We start from the raw sequence: 22,413 nt of genomic DNA, 5'->3' as shown, positions 1-22,413 counted from the left end.
CATCCAAGTGATATTCTTAATTACAGCAATTTTTCCCTGATCCATTGTCAAATCCATAGTCACCAATTTCTTCTAGTTGTAATTTTTCTTTGGTTTTTAATCTGGAGAGTACCTCATCCTGTCTTTCATAATATTGTTATTATTTAAGAGAATGGTACCATCTACCTAATAAAAGAGTAACATGCTAATTGAGCGTACCTTCGCGATGCCCACCAGCCAATCAGGAGTGAGTATGCAAATTAACCCAACAAATATGGCAGGTTAATTTGCATACACAGGTGCCAAGTGGCTGGGAGGGTTGCTTGCATCGTCGCCATGGTGATGACGCAGGCGTTTTGCACCATCCCAGCGGCTCCAGGCCAGAGCAAAGGTGGTGCCGTCTGCCAGGGGAAGGAAGGCCCATTCTTGCACGAATCTTCATGCATCAGGCCTCTAGTCTACATATATATATATGTATGTATATATATATAAAATAGAGAAATATGCTAATTAACTGGGACGCCATAATGGGTCTATCGGACAGGAGGAGGTTGTACGCGCAGCATCGGGTGGGGTGGCAGGGCCTCCGTGGCACCTGCACTGGGGGAGGTCCTGATATCAGTAGCAGCCACGGCTGCTTCAAGGGCCGGAGAGGGAGGCAGAGCCGGACCGGCAGTGGCCGCAGCTGCTGCGGGGCCCGGAGAGCGAGGCAGGGCCGGAACAGCGATTCAAGGGTGGGCAGCGCCGTGCAATATCGAATCACGCACTGGGCTCCTAGTTGTTTTATAAAATGTTTCTTAATTTAGGTCTATCTGATATTTTCTCCTGATTAAATTGAGGTACATGGTATATTTGAAACCAGTAATAGAGGAATAGCAGCTGGACTTTTCATTTCTAGCTTTTCTCTCTGCTGTTATTCATAATACTTTGCTGTTCCGTATCTTCTGCTGAAATTGAGAGTAGTTGGACTAACACTTCCACATCAACTGAGCCACCTAGATTTAGTTTTAAGTACCCCAAGATATTCCCAGTTGTTTTGAGTTCTTAGTCTGACTGACTTAAAAATATGTAAGTATCTATACTACTTTTTGAATCAAAATTGGAACTGTTGATCTTGATCAAAGCAAGGAAGGAATGCCTATAATCTGGTGAGATTATCTCATTTTTCTTTTTTCTTACGTTATCAAGAAAATTATACAAAATTTCAGTTTAGAGCCTCTAGAGTCTTAAAGATAATTATTCAGAAATTCCAAGCTACAAAAAATATTAAAGAATGAAAAGCTGAAGTTTTTGTACTGTGATGTGATTTATTTGCTTATTTTCCATGAATATCTTTCTGTCTCTTACAGGGAGCTTATTAGATTTTCTGAAGGAGGGAGATGGAAAATATTTGAAGCTCCCACAATTGGTTGATATGGCTGCTCAGGTACTTGTATATTATACCTGTATTATCCATTTGAATCGAAAGTGTGCATTAAACATGTAAAATAATTTTAATAGAATGCTATTGTTTGTATAATGAAATCATGAAATATAAGAGCTGGAAGAGATATTAGAGATAATCCAGTCTTATCTCCTTGTTATAGATAATGTTGTATCTGAAGACCAGAGCTATTTAAAATTCAGGTAGTATTAGTATTAGAACTAAGTATGTAACTACCATAACACTTCTGTCCTGAATCATATGGCCTTTCAGAAACATAATGCATCCACAAATATAAAATCTATATAGTATATATTTTTAATCCTCACCCAAGGATGTGTTTTTTGTTTGTTTGTTTGTTTGTTTTTAATGATTTTAGAGAAACGGGGAGAAGGAAACATCGTTGTGAGAGAGAAACATCTATCGGTTGCCTCCCATACATGCCCCAACCAGGGATTGAACACACAACCTGGGTATGTGCCCTGACCAGGAGTCGAACACACTACCTTTTGGTGTAAGGGATGATGCTCTAACCAAATGAGCCACTTGGCCAGAGCTATATGTATTTATATTTTAACAGATAAATTTTTAGACAGTGAATGATGGCTGTTCCTAAGGAAATAGTATTTTTGGAAATCTCAAGTATCTGATGAAGTTTAGAGAAACTTTATACTAAGAAACTGTCTTGTGAAACATTAGCATATGCCACACCTCTGAGTTCAAGGCTCTTGGACATTCTACAGTAGAGGTTGGCAAACTGTTTTTGTAAAGGACCAGATAAATGTTTTAGGCTTTGTGGGCCACATACATCTCTGTTGTTTCTCCTTCCCTTCCTCCTTCTCTTTCCCCCCTTTCCTCCCCACCTCCCATTCTCCTTCCCTATCTTCCTCCTTCTCAATTATAGTATTTTCTATTTTTTCCTGTTATCTGCAAGATTATGCCCTGTTATCTTCTTTCTAGATATATGACTTTTCAGTGATCTGACTTAATACTAACCAAAATTGTTTTATCCCTCCTTTCCTTTGTATCATGTGTCTTTTTATTTTTCTCTTTCCAAGATTGCTGATGGTATGGCATATATTGAAAGAATGAACTATATTCACCGAGATCTTCGGGCTGCTAATATTCTTGTAGGAGAAAATCTTGTGTGCAAAATAGCAGATTTTGGTTTAGCAAGGTTAATTGAAGACAATGAATATACAGCAAGACAAGGTAAAATTATCATTATTTTGTTTGTTAATCCTCACCTAAGGATTTTTTTTTCATTGATTTATTTTAGAGAGAGTGGAAGGGGGAGGGAAGGGAGAAAGAGAGAGAGAGAGAGAAACATTGATGTGAGAAAGACACATTGATTGGTTGCCTCCCAACGATACCTGGCCAGGGCTGGGAATTGAACCTGTAACGCAGGTATGTGCCTTTGACAGGAATTGAGCCTGAGACCCTTCAGTGCGTGGGCTGAGGCTCTAACCACTTAGCTACTTGCCAGGGCAGTTGCCCCCCTTTCTAATGAAACCTTTTGGGATTGTGCTAGTGAAAACTGATCTACTGTTTGAACATCTAAATAACTATTTTATAACACTATATACATATATATATAGAAATAACCTGAAGTATGTAAAATACCTATTGTCGCCCTATCCTATATAATAATCCTATATAATAAAGATATAATATGAAAATTGACCATCATTCCAACACTCAAGATAAGATGGCTGCCACAAGATGGCCAGCAGGGGAGGGCAGTTGGGGGCAATCGGGCCAGCAGGGGAGCAGTTAAGTGTCAATCAGGCTGGCAGGGGAGCGGTTAGGGGGTGATCAGGCAGAAAGGCAGGCAGGCGAGCGGTTGGGAGCCAACAGTCCTGGATTGTGAGAGGTATCCCAGATTGGAGAGGGTGAAGGCTGGGCTGAGGGACACACACACCCCCTACTCCCCCCCCACCCCCCACCCCCCGCATGCACAAATTTTGTGCACCGGGCCTATATATAAAGAGGTAATATACAAATTAGGCCAGGATGCCGTAACGGTCACAACCAGCTCAGGAGGAGGGGCCTGGCGTGGGCCCAGAGCCTGAGAGAACAACACACAGGGGGGCCAGCCCCCAGCCCCAGCCCTGCAGCTGCGGCACTGGGCTGCTGGGGCCGGAGTGGAGACACAAACCCGCAGTGGGGTCGGGTTCGATTCTGATCAAGGGCATGTACCTAGGTTGCAGGCTCCTCCCTGGCCAAGGCCCAGGTCAGGGCTCATGCAAGAGGCAACCAATCGAAGTGTGCCTCTCACATTGATGTTTCTCTCTGTCTTTCCCTCTCTCTTCCACGCTCTCTAAAAGTCAATGGGAAAATATCCTCAGGTGAGGATAAAAAAACAGCAAGAAATGTCATATCCTATGAAAGAGACATTTTGAAAATGCCTAAAGAAAGTTGTCATGTTTTCATGGTGAAGGGACTGGAGTCCGTGTTGATGAAAACACCTTGGCGGCTGCAGCGGCCAGCAATGGCAGCAGCAGTGGGGTGATGCCTTCCCCTGATCAGCCCAGTTGCCTCCCACAGAGGGAGGCTAGACTGTGGCTTAGACCCACTTCCTGTGGGGAGTGGGCCTAAGCCGTCAGTAGGACATTCCCTGAGGGCTCCTGAACTGTGAGAGGGTGCAGGCTGGGCTGAGGGACCCCCCCCCCCCCCCCGGTGCACGAATTTCATGTACCGGGCCTCTCTCTATATGTAAAAGCCTAGGTGACTGCAACGACCAGTTGCTATGATGCGCAGTGACCACCAGGGGACAGACGCTCAATGCAGGAGCTGCTGCCTGGTCAGAGCGCTCCCACAGCCAACCTTGGTTGGCCAAACTCCTGTTGTCCCTCCCCCAGCCAGCAGTGGCCAGTGGCCAACCTCCTGTGTCCCCTCCTTCCCCCAAACCCCCACCGTTCTTCCACCCGGCCCACAGGCCTCGATCGGCCCTGATTGCTGACCAGTCTAGGGACCCCACCCGTGCACGAATTTCATGCGCTAGTAAGTATATAAGCTACATGAAGGCTATGCTTTTCTCTCCCATGACAATTACCAGAAAGTCTTGTGCATAAAAAGCATACAATAAACATATAGACTTTTAAAAATTATAGTACAATAAAATTTTCCAGAGAGATTTCATAAAATGAAAAAGAGATTATGGTAAAAAAAAACAAAAACACCAGTAGACATTAGAACCCAACAGAATATGCCTTCTTCAACCAATGATGAGCTATAGCTGTCAGGTGATAGACATCCTTAAAAGTTACCAGTCCTAAAATACACTTTTTTTTTTATTTTTTGTTTGTTTTTCATTTTTACATTTTTATTTTTTGTTTGTTTTTCATCTTCACCCAAGGATATGTTTTCATTGATTCCAGAGGGAGAGAGAAAAACATCAATCAGCTGCCTCCTATATGCACCCTGACAGGGGATCGAACCAGAAACCTGGATATGTGCCCTGACTGGGAATCAAATACATGACCTTTCTGTGTATGGGATGATGCTCCAACCAACTGAGCCACAATGACCAGGGCTATAATACACATTTTGTTGTTGTTTTTTAAAATTGGTCTTCATTGTTCAAAGTATTTTTTCCTCTATTGACCCCCTCCACCCCACTCCCGCCCTCTCCCTAGGCCTATCCCACACTATTTGTCTGTCCATGGGTTATGCATATCTTACTAATAAAAGCCTAGTTGGTCCTCATGCCGTCACGCGTGATGCCCTCACGCTGTCACAAGATGGCTGCGTGCACAAGGGGGCAGGGCCCGGCGGCTGCTCCGCACGACTTCCACTGGGGTTCCCGCAGCTCCGCGTCCGCCACAGAGGCAGGACCCCCGGCTCCGGCCTACCTCTTTGGGGTGATCAATCATGGGGCTCCCGCACTGTGAGAGGGCACAGGTCAGGCTGGGGGACCCCCTTCACCCAAGTGCACGAATTTCATGCACTGGGCCTCTAGTATGCATATAAGTTCTTTGGTTTATCTCTTCCCCCATCCTTCTCAACCCCCAGTCCCACCCCCAAAATTCATCAGTCTTTTGCATGCTTCAATGTCTCTGGATCTATTTTGTTCATCAGTTTATTTTGTTCATTAGATTCCACATTTTAAATATTTAAAAAAAGTTTCCCGTGTATCTTGCACTTTTGAAGAATTTAAAACTGATGACATATACAATAAAGATAGTGTTAGAAAGTTAGCCCTCCTTATGCCATTATTTACACAAATAGATTTTTAAAACAATTTACTTAAGCAAGATGTCAATACTGTTTTAGGTGCAAAATTTCCAATCAAATGGACAGCTCCTGAGGCTGCACTATATGGTCGATTTACAATAAAGTCTGATGTGTGGTCATTTGGAATTCTACAGACAGAACTGGTAACCAAGGGCAGAGTGCCATATCCAGGTAAGCTTGCATTTTATTAGCTCTTGTTTGTCCCATTAGTGGATTAATTGGAGATTATTAGGAGCAGAATGTAAAGGTGAAGGCCTTTTTTTCTTCTCTCATTGTCTTTTTCTCTATTTTTCTCTCCCTCTCTCTATTTTGGCATTGGATGGATAGCAACCTATGAAAGTTACAATCCTTGAGATAGGGCAAACACATGATGTTTGCCCCCTTTGTCTTCAGCTTTCTCTCTTAGGGTATTTTCCAAAAGGGCTATTTATCTCTACTGTTCTCTCAGATAATAAACATATCTTTAATATCCTGGCTCATCTTGCCCTCTCCACCCCCCCTCTCCCAGCCCCTTTCTTACAAGTTGTGATAACAGAGTGAGCTGTGGATGAAGGTAGGGGGGTTACAAAGGAATACAAGAAAGGAACTGTGTAATAACTTGAAGAAGGTTAAACAGGTGATGTTAAAGAAACTGTTACAGGAAAGTGACTTTGATATAAAGTTACATAGTAAGTGTACTTGGCAAAACCAGGACTAAAACGCTTTCTTCTGAATTTCTATCTGAAAGTTCTTTTAAACACTATCCTACTGCTCACTGTTCCTTATTGGTAATTAGTAACTTAATATCAGAACCTCAAAGTACCACCCTAAATTTTCCTTTTTTTAAATAATTTTTAAAATATATTTTATTGATTTTTTTACAGAGAGGAAGGGAAAGGGATAGAGAGTCAGAAACATCGATGAGAGAGAAACATCGATCAGCTGCCTCCTGCACACCTCCCACTGGGGATGTGCCCGCAACCAAGGTACATGCCCTTGACTAGAATTGAACCTGGGACCTTTCAGTACGCAGGCCGACGCTCTATCCACTGAACCAAACCGGTTAGGGCACCACCCTAAATTTTCATTAATCATTTGGGATTGGCTTTTGAAGGCTTTAGTATTGAAAGTAAGGTTTACTGTGGAATGAAAAAAACTAATTTATTTATTTCTTAAAATAATAATTTCACTAAGAAAACTTACTATACTTTGAATCAATTTGTGGCTAAGGGATTTATTTTATTCCCACCCCCCCCCCCCCCTAGTTTGATTGAGAAATGACTGACATACATCACTATATAAACTTAAGACATATAGCATAATGGTTTGATCTACATATATATTATGAAATAATTACCACAATAGGTTCATTATATGTTAGTGGTGGTTGGCATCATTTTTCTAAAATACATTTTTATTGATTTCAGAGAGGAAGGGAGAGATAGAAACATTAATGATGAGAGAGAATCATCGATTGGCTGCCTCCTGCACACCCCCTACTGGGGATCAAGCCTAAAACCTGGGCATGTGTTCTTGACTAGAATGGAACCCAGGACCCTTCAGGCTGCAGGCCAACACTATCCACTGAGCAAAACCAGCCAGAGCTTTTTCTTTTCTAATTTATCTTTATTGTTGAAAGTATTAGAGATGTCCCTTTCTTTCTCCCATTGACCCTTTCTAGCCCTACCTTTACCACACTATTGTCTGTGTCCATGGATTATGCATATAAATCATCATTGGTTGTCTTTTTCTTTTTAAAAAAAATCTTTATTGTTGAAAGTATTACATAGGTCCTCCTTCCCCCTCCCCTCCCCCCCGCCATTAACCTCTTCCAGCCTGCTTCTGTCCTCCCCTCAACCCCCAGGCCCTCAGCATTCCATTGTCTGTGTCCACGGGTTTTGCATATAGGCATACAAGTTCATTGGTTGATCTCTTCCCACGCACCCTCCCCTGCCTTCCCTCTGAGGTTCAACAGTCTGTTCATGCTTCTAAGGCATCATTGGTTTTTAATGTTTGAATCTTGTGTGTTAGGTATGGTAAACCGTGAAGTGCTGGAACAGGTGGAACGGGGATATAGGATGCCTTGCCCTCAGGGCTGTCCAGAATCTCTACATGATTTAATGAAACTTTGTTGGAAGAAGGAACCTGATGAAAGGCCAACTTTTGAATATATCCAGTCCTTCTTGGAGGACTACTTCACTGCTACCGAGCCACAGTACCAGCCAGGAGAAAATTTATAATCCAAGTAGCCTATTTTATATGCACAAACCTGCCAGAATGTAAAAAACTTACATAGACTTCCTCACCTACAGGAATCAAAAGAAGAAAATCATCTTCACTCCGCATGTTTTTAACGGTAAACTGGAATTCTAGATATAGTTGCACAAAACCACTTTTTTGTGTTCTAAATGTTAAACTCTAAAGTACCAGTGATGAATTTTTCAACTTATTTCAGGGTCCAAAGAAAGTATAGCCAAGATATTGATGACAGTGTGAGTGATAGCATGGCAATGAAAAGCAACAAGGCTACTGTTCATAAGTTGCTTCCTTTCTTTTATTCCCCACATTCAGAATTTTTAAGAGAAATTTATCATTATAGATAAAACGTGGGAGATATGAACAGTTATGCCATAAGATCTAAAAATCAAGAAACTTAATGGGACCAAATGATTCCATTCCATTTTTTAAATTTGCTCGCATTCATTATTCTCAAACGTTTTTTTGTAAGTTGAAGTTAATATGCAGTTTTAATATATGCCTCCCTTGCATGGAAATGAGCAAGGTTTTTTAGAAGCAAAAAGGAATATAAGCAACATCTAAACCTTGGTTAAGTGTTAGACAACAGCAGTGGGATTTGAAAGTATAGTGCACCTGTTAAAATTCAAACTTGTGGAACTGGAAAGTAGAACTTTTTCACTTTAAATCATTTTCTGAAAAGCTCAGTTTGGAATCATGAATGTAACTACAAAGTAAGTTAATCTTTTATAAGTTTGCATTGATTTTTTAAAGGCAATATTTAATTGAAATTGTACTATCCAATCCAAGATATCCAATCTTTAGTATAGCATGAAAAAAAAATCCCAGAATTTAAATAGGTATTATGAGATATTACTAAGCATGTACTTATGGTGTGATGGGTGCCACAAATGTAAAAATATCACTAGATCAGGGACTTGAATGCACTTTTGCCTTTGTTGCATATAAACTAACAGAAGAATTGTATTTAAAAGAAATATGAGAAAAGAAAAATGTGAAAGTTTTACAGATAGAGGGATGGAATGTTATGTTTAATGTTGATTTATGGAATGACAAAATGGCTTTGCTGGCACTCAAAGCTTCTCATCTATTTTTTGAGATATTAAGAGTTGTAAAATAAGACTGTAAGACTAATCTAACCATAAACACTAAATGACTGTTATAGCCTCAAAATAACAAGTTAAGGCTTCCCACTAATTCCAATGATACAGCTTTTATGCAAAACATTTTTAAAACTCCAGTTTTCAAATTCGTGTTTGAATCTATATTCACTTTTAAAATATACTTAATGGTGATGAATTTTCACCCTTTTATAATTTAGTTGATTTAAAGTGGAAAACTTATTTAGAATAATAGTGGTGAGAAGGGGGGACAGTTTTTGCTCATTTAAAGTACAGAAGTGAAATATACAAAATAAGACTGATTTTTATAACTAACTCAGACATTCCAAAATATGAATTTGAATAGCAGCATTATTGGCCTAAGGATCTAGCAAAGGAACTGAATCTGACAAAGTAAAAGTCTGGTATTTATGTTTTAAAAATACTCTTTTATAGTCACACTCTAAATAAAACAATATAGTAGGTCCCCATATTTTAGGAATATAGTTTTTAACTACCATCACTTACCTGATCATTAAATTTATTCTGTGCCATGGTATCTATGTGGAAATTCAAACCATTTTAAAATGTGACAGATGACCTTCATGCAAGTTGGCAATGGTTCTGGTACTAAAAATTGTGGTGGTTTCTTATGTTTACGTAACCTGCTTAGCATTGAATCCCTCTTCCAAGAGGATCTTCCTGTGAAGACTGCCATCAAGTCACCTTTACTCTTAATGTCTGCAACCTGTGACATCAGATTTTTAAAGGGCTCATGTGAACTATGGTATAATTTTTCTAGCATTTAAAAAAGGGTAATAAAATTATATGTTTATGTACTAATTCTGTTCAGAAAAATAAGCCAGGAAAGGATGATGGTATTCATTTGGTTTTGACTAAATGGAGCTGTTCCTTATAATATCAGTTGTATAGTAAGGAAATAACACTAACTCACTGTGTATTCAGTTTAAATGGTTATGTATTTTTAACTTGCCAAGAAAAATAAACAGCTTTGTACATTTGAAGATTTTTCTCCCAACACCTTTTCACCTTCAATATCTTACTGTGGAACTTAACCCTTACCCCCCCCCCCCCCCCCCCTGCCCCCAGAAAAAAGTTGGCAAAAACAATCTTATAGCACAAACACTTTTTAAAATAAATAATGGTAGCCTAAAACTTCATATTTTTATAAAGTATTATAATATTGTTTTGTGAATAATTGAAATAAAAATTCTCATTGAATGTACCCATTTATCTTTTTTTTGCCACTATTCATATTTTCTCACCAGATTTTTAAAATCGGTATTTAAAGCAAAGTATTTAGAAAAAAACATTTTCAGTTCTTTCTCTTGAGCAGGGTTAAATCAGTTCTTTATTAAGTATATTCTATGGGGTTTATTTTCCATGTCAGGGGAATGACATTATTTTTACAAGTTTTTGGTGGTGTTTTTTTTTTTAAGTAATATCAGCAACTACAGGTAATGTATTGAACAGAGAAACCTAAGTGATTTGAGTTAAGCTATTCACAGAGAATCTCTGTTGAAGAATATAAAATAGAATAACCACTTTTGATCATAAGGAACTTAATTTTCTAGAAATGAAAAAATACATGAGCCTATTTCTGTGTATTTTAACTTCTATAAGTATAATGAAAATAAAATTATACTAAATTATGAATGGACAATCAAAACCATGTTATTTTCAATAAGGTATTAGTATTACCTTTTACTATATATATCTAAAATTATTGGCTTTGTTTTTCCCTGATGATTTCAGATGAGTAACATTTAGTCAAACATAATTTAGTAAACATATATTAAATATTTTTTACAATATAGTAATAGTGCCTCAATATTTCCCTATTTTGCTAGTTGTCTTAATTTTGCATGTAATATTTTTGACATTTCAGTTGTACATTTGTATGTTGTCAAGCCTCCTTTTTTATGCTTAAAAAGTCCTTTGCATTCCAAGATTAAATATTCATCTCATTAAATTTTATGCTTCTTTATATTTCTCTTTAATTCATTTGGAAGTTATTTGTGTATAAAATGTAACTTAAGGATCTAGTATGATTCCCTTCCCCATATAATTTTCCCAGCACCGCTTATTGGTTAATTCATTCCCATCCATAGTTTTTGGTTCTTTACTTATGCATCTATCTCCACACATGTATTTTGTCCAATTAATTTGCCATTCTTCCAACAACACAACTTTTAATTACATATTAACTAATTGTATTAATATTAATTTTAATCACTTGATAATGCATTTTAATAATTAAGCAAGTTGCCTTTGATAATTCCTTTTTTTTTTTTAAATCTTGGTATTCCTACAAATTCTTGATGAGTTCAGATTTTTCATATTTCCAAAAATTTCAAGTGAGATTTTGGTTAGGATTGCATCATGCTTATAAATTAATTTGGTAAGAATTAACATTTTTCAGATCAGTCTCCCCATCTAATTTATGCAAAACTTCATTTACATCTCTTAGTAAAGATCTCCAATACTTTTCTCTACGGAGTTGGAAGATGAGCCTCATCTCTTGTCTGATGATACTGTTATTGGTGAGGTGCTATCTGTCCCCACCTGTTGCTGGTGGAAATGGAGCTCTTGGGATGCGCAGGAATAAGAATTTCCTAAGGTCCCCAGGGGAGGATGAGTTATTGTAGAAAACGTCATTGCTGAGGTAACATTAAGGGAGTTTGCCTTCAAGGTCCCATCTCCCTCCATCTTGCCATGGAAAATGTCCCATTTTTATCTTCAGCAGAGCTAGAATTAAAGCCATTGCCCAGTGTTTCTGCACCATATTAAGGTCCAATCCAGTCCAGCATCTGGCTAGGTTAGCTGTGTTAACAGCTGCAGTCTGTTGCATGTGAGGTCCGCATGGCATGAGCCAAGCAACTGTTTCTAGGGCCACATGGTGGGCTAGCACAGGTCACAGAGCAAGTGAAAAGCAGGAGCACCAGCAGCAAGAGAGAGACTTTGGGGGATTTTACCCCTCCAAGATTTTGTGTGCTTGTGGTGGCTCCACCCCCTAGCCCAGTGGTCAGCAAGCTCATTAGTCAACAGAGCCAAATATCAACAGTACAACGATTGAAATTTCTTTTGAGAGCCAAATTTTTTAAACTACTTCTAACGCCACTTCAAAATAGACTCGCCCAGGCCGTGGTATTTTGTGGAAGAGCCACATTCAAGGGGCCAAAGAGCCGCATGTGGCTTGTGAGCCGCAGTTTGCCGACCACTGCCCTAGCCAGTTATCCTTGTTCCCAGGTTAGACTGATAGCAGGCACCTTTGCAACATCCCAACTTCACTGTGCATGCATCCATCTTCCTCTTGTTGGACCCCTTACTCCAGTGATTTGCAGGGAATGGACTGGTAGTTCCCTGGAGAGTATGAAGCTTACAACTTCCTGGTGACGCTGCCCAGATGACCATGCTTATAATGCCTGGCCTTCTGTTTGCTGTCTTCCTATTATTAATATTAATAACTAGCTAGTTACAACAGTAACAATACTGCTCTAAAGATTCCATCCCAGTGCTGCTGGAGACCGAGTCCCCACTTGGTTACAAAAGAAACCAACATGCAGAGATGAGGAGGAGTGTGTACCCCAATAAATAGCATTTATTTCCTTAAAATCAGTCCTCCCCTATTACTGTTCCTCCAGTTTTTGCTTTTTTGTTGTTTAAATGGAATCAAGTTGAGTTTCTGTCACCACAGCCAGAGTCCTCATTAATAATCAACATGTCGATACTGAAAGGAATACTCATGAAAATAAACAGCACGTGCTTTTATCATTTTGCCCCTCCACATCCACACGCTGCTGAAAGGCAAACCTGTACTTGTCTGTGAGTTCCCCTTGCTGTCTGGATTCCTGTTGGCTTTAGCCAGTGAGGAGCCCTAGCAGAAAAACAGGAATCTGAACAAGAGATCAAGGTATTTCTCCCCCAGGTCCCCTCCCTGTGAAATTGGGCTGTGTCCTTTACCCAAAGGTTCCACTCTATGGCTTCCTCTCTCACTTGGAGGACTGATAACAGCTCTCATCCCTTATCTGCCTTAGGAACACTTCTACTAACTGGTTACTGCATTAATTCTTGTGGCTTCCTCTCCTGCAGCCCTTTGTAAATAAATATCTTTTATTTATCTTAATTGGCTTGTGTCATTGTTTCCAGTTGGGACCCCGATAGATATGTGTCATACTACCTACCAATAGCTGTATCAGTAGAAAATAGGACTCAACATCATTACATCAAGGTGACAGTTTATACAGAACAGTAAAAATTTTGGTATAATACATACAATATTGTATTAAATGTAAAATTACTATAAGAGCTTATTCACTGTGGAGAGAACAGCAAATTTTAATAGAACTCCCAATTTCAAAACTGGAATTTTAAAAGACTTTTTCAATTAAATTTCTATTTTTCAAGAATTGGTTAACCACATGTGGTAAAACTTCAAACAGAATGATTATTTGTGCCCAGTCGGTGTGGCTTGGTGGTTGAGCATCGACCTATGAACCAGGAGGTCACAGTTCAATTCCCGATCAGGGCACATGCCCCGGTTTCGGATGGGTGCCAGATCAATGGTTCTCTCTCATCATTGATGTTTCTGTATCTCTCTTTCTCTCTGAAATCAATATAATATATATATATATTTTAAAAGAGTGATTATTTTTAACACCCCAATTCAGAAATTTAATGAATCACTCAATTCGTCAGTTGGATTTTTTTTAAGGATATGAATGAGGTGATGAGAGTGCTGAGTTAAATAAAAAAGGAAATGGAAGAAAAGGAAATATCCAGAAAATCAGTAAAACAATGGCAGCTAAGTTAAATAGACTGAAAATTCCCTAGTAGCAAGGAATGGCCCAGACCTTTAAAAAAATATGTCTGATACTCAGCTGTAAGGTAGTTGCTCAGCTCTCTTACCATCAACCTTCACATCTGCTACACACAGGCTTGGGTCTGTGGTATTTAGGGCACTAAAGGGATTCGGGTAATGTCCAGAAGGGTTGACAAGATACAAAAAGAACATTGGCTTTCACACTTAACAGTTTAAATGCAATGAGGAAATAAATACAGAAACTGACTTGGGTAAGTGGAAGAAAAAAAAAAGTCTACCGAGTACTTCCAGAGATACTTGGGAGGGACACCAGAATTCCCACTTAGAAGAGGTAGGAATTCAGTCCAGCTTCACTGACACCTTAAAGGTCAAATTAGCATGAGTAAGCTGAAGGACTTTGAGAATCCGGAGGTAAAAAAAAAAAAACACAAAAAACTCTCCAATCTAAGTGGGTAATAGGGATCAGTGAAATAAAAAGCAAAACTTTGCAGTTGACCAAAACTGAATTATTTAAAGTGGTTTGTCCCTTTGTGGTAGGCAGTTAGACATGAGCAAGGACTATGGGACAAGTACAGAAGGTCACCAGGGTGGAAAGCCCCAGGTGCCTTGCAAGGAACAATGGTAGGGTAGGTCCTCGCCCGCAGGGTGACCTTTCCTACCTAGAGATAACATTTAGGCCTCAGTTGTGTTTCAGCTCCTAAAAGCAGTAAAACCAGACAAGTGACCCCATGGCTGACCTCAGAACCAGCTGCTCTGGCACTGACCAATCAGTGGAGAGCACAATCCTGAAAGGACATACCTGGAAAACTGCTGAATATTCTACTGAGATCTTCCCCTGGGATCTCCCCTGAAATCTCCACCCTTAAAACCATTAGGACTACCCAGCGCATTCTCCCTCCTGAGAGTATGCCACAGCTTTTGCCTTTCCCTTTCCTTTTGTTAACATTAAAAAACCATTGAAACCTGTAAAGAATTTTTGTGAGTTATTTGAGCCAAACTGTTGACATGCTGAGAATCAGAACCTCAACAAATTGAGATAATGCTCCGGAGAAATGGCAGGTTACATCTGTATTTATACACTATGGCCCGGTGCATGAAATTTATGCACATTAAAAGGGAATTAATTGGAAGAAATATTTTAATATTGCTATTTGCCCTTTCTCTATAATAGAAGTGTCCGTCCGGCCCCAACCCCATTGGGTGACACCAAGACCCGGCCGGCCCTACCCAGGTCAAGCCCCGCCGGGTGGGGAACACAGCCTCATGTCCCAGCGGGGGGCACGGCCTCAGGTACCCCAGCCCTGGCACTGGGGCAGGGGGTGCAGCCTCAGGTACCCCAGCCCTGGCCCGCGCCATGTAGCCTCACCCAGACCCGCCACACCTCGAGACCCATCAATGCAGCTCCTGGTGACTGGTCGTTTAGTCGTTACGGATGAAAATAAAGTCATGCACTTAAGTATGCCCATTCATTTTCAATGCCTGATTTGTCTACATTCTCTAAGTTGCAAAATAAATAAGATCTTCAGCCAAATAGCATCATAATGCCAAGTTCTTTATACAGTATAATGACACAAACCATTCTCTCCACGCGGTATGCTCCATTTGAATGGATTAAATGTATGTGACTCACATGAAAGGCACTGCTGCTTGCTCTTAATAGAGGAAACATTAGCTCATTACCTACCACCATAAAGTGGTTTAAATGGCATATACTGACTTGAAGAACAGAAGGTAAAATAACAAAACAAAAAAACAATGTTCAGTGCTGTGGATGGCAGAATCCTCTCCCTTTCCCTTTGTTTTTTCCCTGCTTTTCCCAGGAACCTATTTGCGTTCTGCCTCAAAATCAACACAGAAGACAAAATCAGATGCGGTAACCTGCATTTTATAGTGCCATTTGAGTACAAAGAGGTGTTTTTCAATCTTTACCTTTTTTTTTTTTTTTAAATCCATGCAGCTCAAACTTGCTCCCAACGTTCCAGGAGCCAGGCCAACATGGCTGTGCGGACACACCTTTGCTAGGTGCTGTCAGACTTCTGGGCTGGGGCAGGGAACACGCCAGGTGTTGCTGGAAACGAATCAGCTCTCCTCTCTACATAGCAAGAGTCTTTTCACTATAAAATGCAAAGCAGCAGCTGTTTTTCGTTACCCCCATCCCCAGCCCTCCTCGCCCAGGGGTGTAAGAAGGGGCTGGGAGGATATTTGCTCTCTGCTCTTTGATTTCTCTTATTTAACTGAGCCCAGGGACAGCTGCTTCTCTGAGCGCAACGCCAGCCAGCTCAGGGCTAGCCGAACCTGGAAGGCAAGCGGCAGAGCTGACCAGGGGCTTTGACCAAGCCCAAGAGCGCAGGTCATAGCAACCTCAGCAGGCGGGCTGCTCCCGAAGACTCTAGGCCCCGCAACCCAGCTCCCTGACCTTCCCCTTTCACCCACAGGCGCCACCAGTGTGGTGTGCCCCAAGGCTTGGTGTGCGGATGCCAGGGTTGCAGGTTCAAGACGCTCTGCCTCCTCCTGGCACTTTGAGCCATAAGTGCCGGCAGAGACCTTTGGTCACTGCTGAGGTTTGCTGGACTCTCTAGGCCAGGGACAGCCAGGACCTTTGCCTCTGACCAACGCCATACCTGCAGCCTGCCTGAGGTATCCCCAGCCCCAGGAAAGCGTGGGGGCGTGGCCAGCCTGGGTGAGGGGCCATGGGGGGTTAGGAGGGTTGGCTAGCCACCCCACCCTCAATTGGGATGGGAGAAGCTGATCAGGGATGGGGCCGGGGGAGGGGCTGGGCAGGGCAGCCATCTTGTGATGGCATTACAGCGTGAGGATCAATTTGCATATTACCTCTTTATTATATAGGATTGCAATCAAAGGAAGGGGCGTAGGTGGGTTACATGAAATCCATTGGTGATAGATTAGAGAGGCAGGAGAAAGCAAATCAGGGAAACCCCTGGGATTGGATAAAAAATAAAATGATGGACACATACTTAGGTGGGTGCAGGAACAATTAACATGATAATGAAGGAGTTTGTGGTATCTGTCCTGGCGCCCAGCACATTTGGTTGTGCCCCAGGGGGTCCAGAAAAAGGGAAGTTACAAGTTACCCAGACACTTCAAGGGTATGTTATCATAGATGCAAAAAGACAGATGGGCTCAGTTAAGGTAAAGGATGACCTTGTCAGTGAAGATACCGGCCTAGGATGTAACTGCCCACCATAACTGCTGTTTTGTTTTGTTTTAGTTAAAGTTTCATTTCAGACCATCCTTTGTGGTTACTTTAGGTCTCTGAGTTTGCAAGACTGCCATGCAGGCCTCCCCTGAGCTAGTCAGGTCAGCATGTGGCCCCTTTCGTCCACACTTTCCCATTCCCCCACCCCCACTCCATGTGCCTTACCATTAGCTTCCTCACTCCCAAGCTCCACGAACCCTTCCTTTAGCTCTATAACTTGTTTCCTAAGCCCAGTTTCTTCTAGGAATCGCTTCTCTTTCTGTGATTTACCAAATAAATGTTCTCTTATAGTTTGGGTCTTGGCTCTGCATTATTTCCTAGCCAGAGCCCAAGCATGGAGGTTTCTCAACCCACTGGTCTAGCACCTGTTACCGTTCCTACCGCCTACAACACCTTCAAGGTTATCACAGTCCTACTCACTTATAATTGCACAGTTTTCAAGGAAAGCCTTGGTATCCTAAAACATACTGTGGAATTAGCAAGCTAAATGCATGTTTTTATGTCTCCTATTCTAGTGCCCCTGAAAGGATCAGAAGATCTGGGTCGTTGGTTTGTCTGTTTAGTTTTATAATCCGTACCATTGCTGGGAAATTAGAAAGGATGGCATCAGTCTAACAGAAATGCCTAGACAAAACCCAGTCTAAAGCAAATACAGAAGAGAATTCTTGGAAAGTTTTTAGTGCTATTTCAGAAAATTCAAACTCAATAAGTACAAAGAGGAGGAGGGAAGCCACATTTTTGTTTATTATTTACATACAATGAAATTCACCACCAAGTGAACAATTAGATGAGTTTTGACAGATACGCACAGTCATGGAACCACAGTCAAAATCATGATATACAACGGACGAGAACAAATTCTGAGATGTCCTAAATTAAATTCCGGTGGGCAAGAGGTTGGAAGGAAGAGACAAGGGAAGTTAATCAGTGAGTAGCCACGGGCTAAAACCAACAAAAGATTGCCCACATTCCTGAATGTACGTTGAAACTTTGAATTAATTTGCGGGCAGCTATTTCAGCAATAATCTAGCAAGAACTGCTGACCGTCAGATGCCACTGCATTCTTACGCATAAACTTTCCAGACTCGCCCACAACCACTCTAGCAGCAAGTACTTCTTCCTTACAGACTGTTGACATATCCCAGAATTTCCCCTAATTCACCTTCTCCCGCCCCCACCCTTACCTATAGCCAATGTAAATTCTTTCGAAACAACTTGCATGTTTCCCCACCTCGCCTCCAAAATTCATTGTATGAAAGAGCCAGGATGGTGGACATGCTTGTCTTCATGTAACCCTGCTGCTGTTTTAGACTGGTCCTTTCTCTGGCTGCCACGTGGCTTAATGAACCCTTTCCTTCAGGACAGCTTTTGGTCTCGAAGGTTTTCGTGTAACAGAACTTTCTCATCATTCCAAGAAGTTCCCTCATGCCTCTTTATAGTCAGTCCCCTCCATTCATTCCTAAGCCTGGAAAACCCTGAGTGTCTTCTCACTATAATTTTACATTTCTAGAATTTCCTATAAATGGAATCTTATGTCTGGTGCCTTTTAAAAGCACAGTGCTTTTTATTTACCGTATTTTCCGGCGTATAAGACGACTGGGCGTATAAGACGATCCCCAACTTTTCCAGTTAAAATATAGAGTTTGGGATATACCTGCCCTATAAGATGACACCTGGCGTATAAGACGACCCCTGACTTTTGAGAAGATTTTCCTGGGTTAAAAAGTTGTCTTATACGCCGGAGAATACGGTATTTATTTTTTATTAAATTGACTAGAGGCCCAGTGCACGGATTTGTGCACATTGAAAGGAAATTAATTAGAAGGTGGCTTGCGGGGTGGGACTGGGCAAGACAGGTGGGACATGCCCTGGAGCCAATCTCCCACAATCCCTCCCTGGCCAACCGCACCTGGGGCGGCGCCTCAGCTCGAAGGGCATCTGTGGAGTGAGCAGGGTCCCTCCAGCAGGTGGGGTCCCTTGGCCTGGCCTGTGGGAATCAGGCCAAAACCGGCTCTCTGACATCCCTTAAGGGGTCCCAGAGTGCGAGAGGGCACTCTGCAAAGTTGCTGTCATTCAGCAGCTCCTGTGTTAAGCATCTGCCCCCTGGTGGTCAGTGAGCGTCATACCTACCAGCCTGTCAGCCAGTCAGCTGGTTGCTTAGCCTTTTATATATATAGATTGGGGTGACATTGGTCAGCATGAACATATAGGTTTCAGGTGTGTGTTTCTATGTCACAAGATCTGTATATTGCTCCATGTGCCCACCACCCAAAGTCAAATCTTCTCCTGTCACCTTATATTAGGACCCCTCTCTTTTCCCCACTCCTTTCTCTCTGGCAACTACCACACTGCTGTTTGTGTTCATGAGTTTCAGTTTTATATCCCACACTAGAGGCCCAGTTCACAAATTTGTGCACAGGTGGGGTCCCGTCCGGCCGGGGGAAGGGGCCGTAGGTGGTTGGTGGGCTGGTTCCACCCCCAATCGGGGTGGGGGGGCTGATGGGGGAAGGACCGCAGGCAGTTGGCCAGCTGACCCTGCCCCCAATCGGGGTGGGGGGATGATGGGGGCAGGGCCAGCGGGGGGGAGGGGCTGTGGGCAGTTGGCCGGCCAGCCCTGCCCCCTGGTCGAACTCCCAGTCAAGGGGACAATTTGCATATTAGCCTTTTATTATATAGGATATGAGTGATATCATATGGTTCTTAGCTTTCTCTGACTGACTTGACTGACTTGACTTAGCAGAATGTTCTCAAAGTCCATCCATGTTGTTGCAAATGGCACTAATTCACCCTTTCTTATGGTTGAGCAGTATTCCATTGTGTATATTGCTATGAGAAATGTCTGAGATTTTGCTGCCGATGTTTTCTTCTAGGATTTTCATGGTTTTGAGTCTAACATTTTTAAGTCTTTAATCCATTTTGAGTTTATTCTTGTGTATGGTGTAAGAAGGTGGTCTAGTTTCATTTTTTTACGTGTATCTGTCCAATTTTCCAAACACCATTTACTGCATGGATCCGTGGTGGGCAAACTGTGGCTCGCGAGCCACATGCGGCTCTTTGGCCCCTTGAGTGTGGCTCTTCCACAAAATACCACGGCCTGGGCGAGTCTATTTTGAAGAAGTGGCGTTAGAAGAAGTTTAAGTTTAAAAAATTTGGCTCTCAAAAGAAATTTCAATCGTTGTACTGTTGATATTTGGCTCTGTTGACTAATGAGTTTGCCGACCACTGGATAGATTATCTTTACCCCATTGTATGTTCTTGCCTCCTTTGCCAAATACATCCATAAAAGTGTGGGTTTATTCCTGGGCTCTCTCTTCTGTTCCATTGATCTAGATGTTTGTTTTATGCCAGTACCATGCTGTTTTGACTACTTTGTCCTTGTCAGGTAGCATGATTCCTCCAATTTTGTTCTTCTTTCTCAAGATTATTGTAGCTACTCATGGCTTTTGTGGTTTCATATAAATTTTTGGAATATTTGTTGTAGTTCTGTGAAATGTGCCATTGGTATCTTGATAGGAACTATAGATTGCTTTGGTTGTATAAACATTTTAATTATATTAATTCTTCCTACCAGTGAACATGTGTATGCTTCCACTTATTGTATCTTCTTCAATTTCTTTCTTCAGTGTCTTATAATTTTCCAAGTACAGGTATTTGACATCCTTGGTTAAATTCATTCCTAAGTATTTTCTTTATTTTTCCTAAAAGTAACAGTGCTCTTAATTATAGTAGTTTAAAAAATTGTTAATTAAGCAGCAGCATTTGGAATGGCTGGATAGCTAGGCATGTCACTGTCAATAAGCTGATATCCATAATAACAATTTTCCAAAGTCCACAATTTGCCTTGGGAGATTCCCAAATGGAATCTGGGGGCTGGTGATAAAGCAGAGAAGATCCTAAAGGGAATCCTGATCATCACAAAGGAAACAGAATATGGAATTTATTCTGACATTTCCTCCCAGAATCCAGTCCTAAACAAGACTCTGAAATGAAATTCGGGAGGGACACGTGCCTCCTCACCTGGACAAAAAGCTGCCCACACACCTGTGCAGCCACCTGACTACCCTTCCTTCACAGCAGCAGGAACAGGTTTTCAAGATCCAGCTTCGCAGAAAGACAAAATGTGATTCTCAACAGTAAATATGGACAGATATGAACACTAATGTGAAGAAAAGCAGTACCATGAAGGCAAAGAACTCAAGTCAACAACCAAGAATTAGCACTTGAGGAACTAAACTTAGTGGAGGAACCAATTTTTGGAGACAATGTGGTATCCATTTTTTCAAGAGGGGTGATGTACTATGAAAAGAAAACTTGGGTATTTAAAATAACAACAAAGAAAATTAAACAATTTTGTTAAATTAAAGAATGAACACAGTTGGAGAACAAATCAGTGAGCCGGAATATTAAAGAAAAAGGACTCAGCAGAAAAGAACAATAAAGTATACATGATAGATTCAGAGGTTCAATATTGATCCAATGTAAATTTCAGAAAGAAAGGAAAGAATGACGAGGAAGAACCAGTGAAACAACAGAGAACACTTTCCAGAGAAATTTTGGTTTTGATTGAAAGGATCCATCGACTGTAGAATAGTAGTAATATTTTACATATATTAGTAATATTTTAACACCATAAAAATAAAGAGGAAATCCAAACATTTCCCAGCGAGGGTGGAACACCCACCCCCCTTCTGCTTAATCTTTAAAGAATGAGACTGAACACTTCTTTAAAAAGTATTAATTTGAACTATGGATTCTATAAAATAAAGCCAGCATTCAAATCTGAAAGAAAAACAAAGGCATCTTCAGAATACAGAGTACTCAAAATATATCAACCAGGCCAGAGACTCATTCTGAAAAACAAACAAACTGAATAGAGCATATATTCCAGCCAAATGAAAAAAAAAAAAAAATCAAGAAAGCAAAATATAATGATGAACAAACAAATGAGTTAAACTTAGAATTAATTGTTAGTGAGTGTTGATCCATATGTAAAATATCTATATCTACATGACAACGTGGGTAGTACAGGACCGGGGGAAAGAGAGGCTATTTCATATCAACATTGGAATTTCAGCCTTCTCTTGGAAAGTGAGAAGATACAGCCCACCAGGGCTCTAATTCCCACAGGACCACAGTCATCTGGAGCTACCCGGCTACCCCGTTGAAGAGCAAAGGTCCTTAGCCACAGTCACAGCTGCCTTTGCCTCACTCCTTTGCTTCCCAGAGCCCGCCCAATGTCTGTAGGCATTTGAGTTGAGACCGTATCAGCCTTAAACCAAAGGAATTCATCCAACACGGTTATTAAAGGCATCCGGGAGGCAGAGGTGACCTGGGTGTCCCTAAACATATCCTTGCCATACCCACAGGAACACATATTAAT

At 41.2% G+C, this 22,413-nt stretch overlaps 1 protein-coding gene across 2 annotated transcripts in view; it reads left to right on the top strand.

Annotated features, from left to right (window-relative positions):
* YES1 (YES proto-oncogene 1, Src family tyrosine kinase) overlaps positions 1-9,998 on the top strand; it is a 48,127-nt gene extending 38,129 nt beyond the window's left edge. For both annotated transcript variants that reach the window (XM_054724556.1, XM_054724555.1), the window contains exons 9-12: positions 1,329-1,405; positions 2,461-2,614; positions 5,678-5,809; positions 7,649-9,998. In XM_054724556.1, the coding sequence (XP_054580531.1) occupies positions 1,329-1,405; positions 2,461-2,614; positions 5,678-5,809; positions 7,649-7,857 (572 nt within the window). In that variant the 3' untranslated portion in view covers positions 7,858-9,998. The remainder of the gene's footprint in view (positions 1-1,328; positions 1,406-2,460; positions 2,615-5,677; positions 5,810-7,648) is intronic.
* The last annotated feature ends 12,415 nt before the right edge of the window (positions 9,999-22,413 follow it).

The sequence above is a fragment of the Eptesicus fuscus genome, chromosome 12, assembly GCF_027574615.1.
Source record: "Eptesicus fuscus isolate TK198812 chromosome 12, DD_ASM_mEF_20220401, whole genome shotgun sequence".
Lineage (NCBI taxonomy): Eukaryota > Metazoa > Chordata > Mammalia > Chiroptera > Vespertilionidae > Eptesicus > Eptesicus fuscus.
The sequence above is the reverse complement of the archived record's forward strand: the minus strand, read 5'-3'. Positions and strand labels throughout refer to the sequence as shown.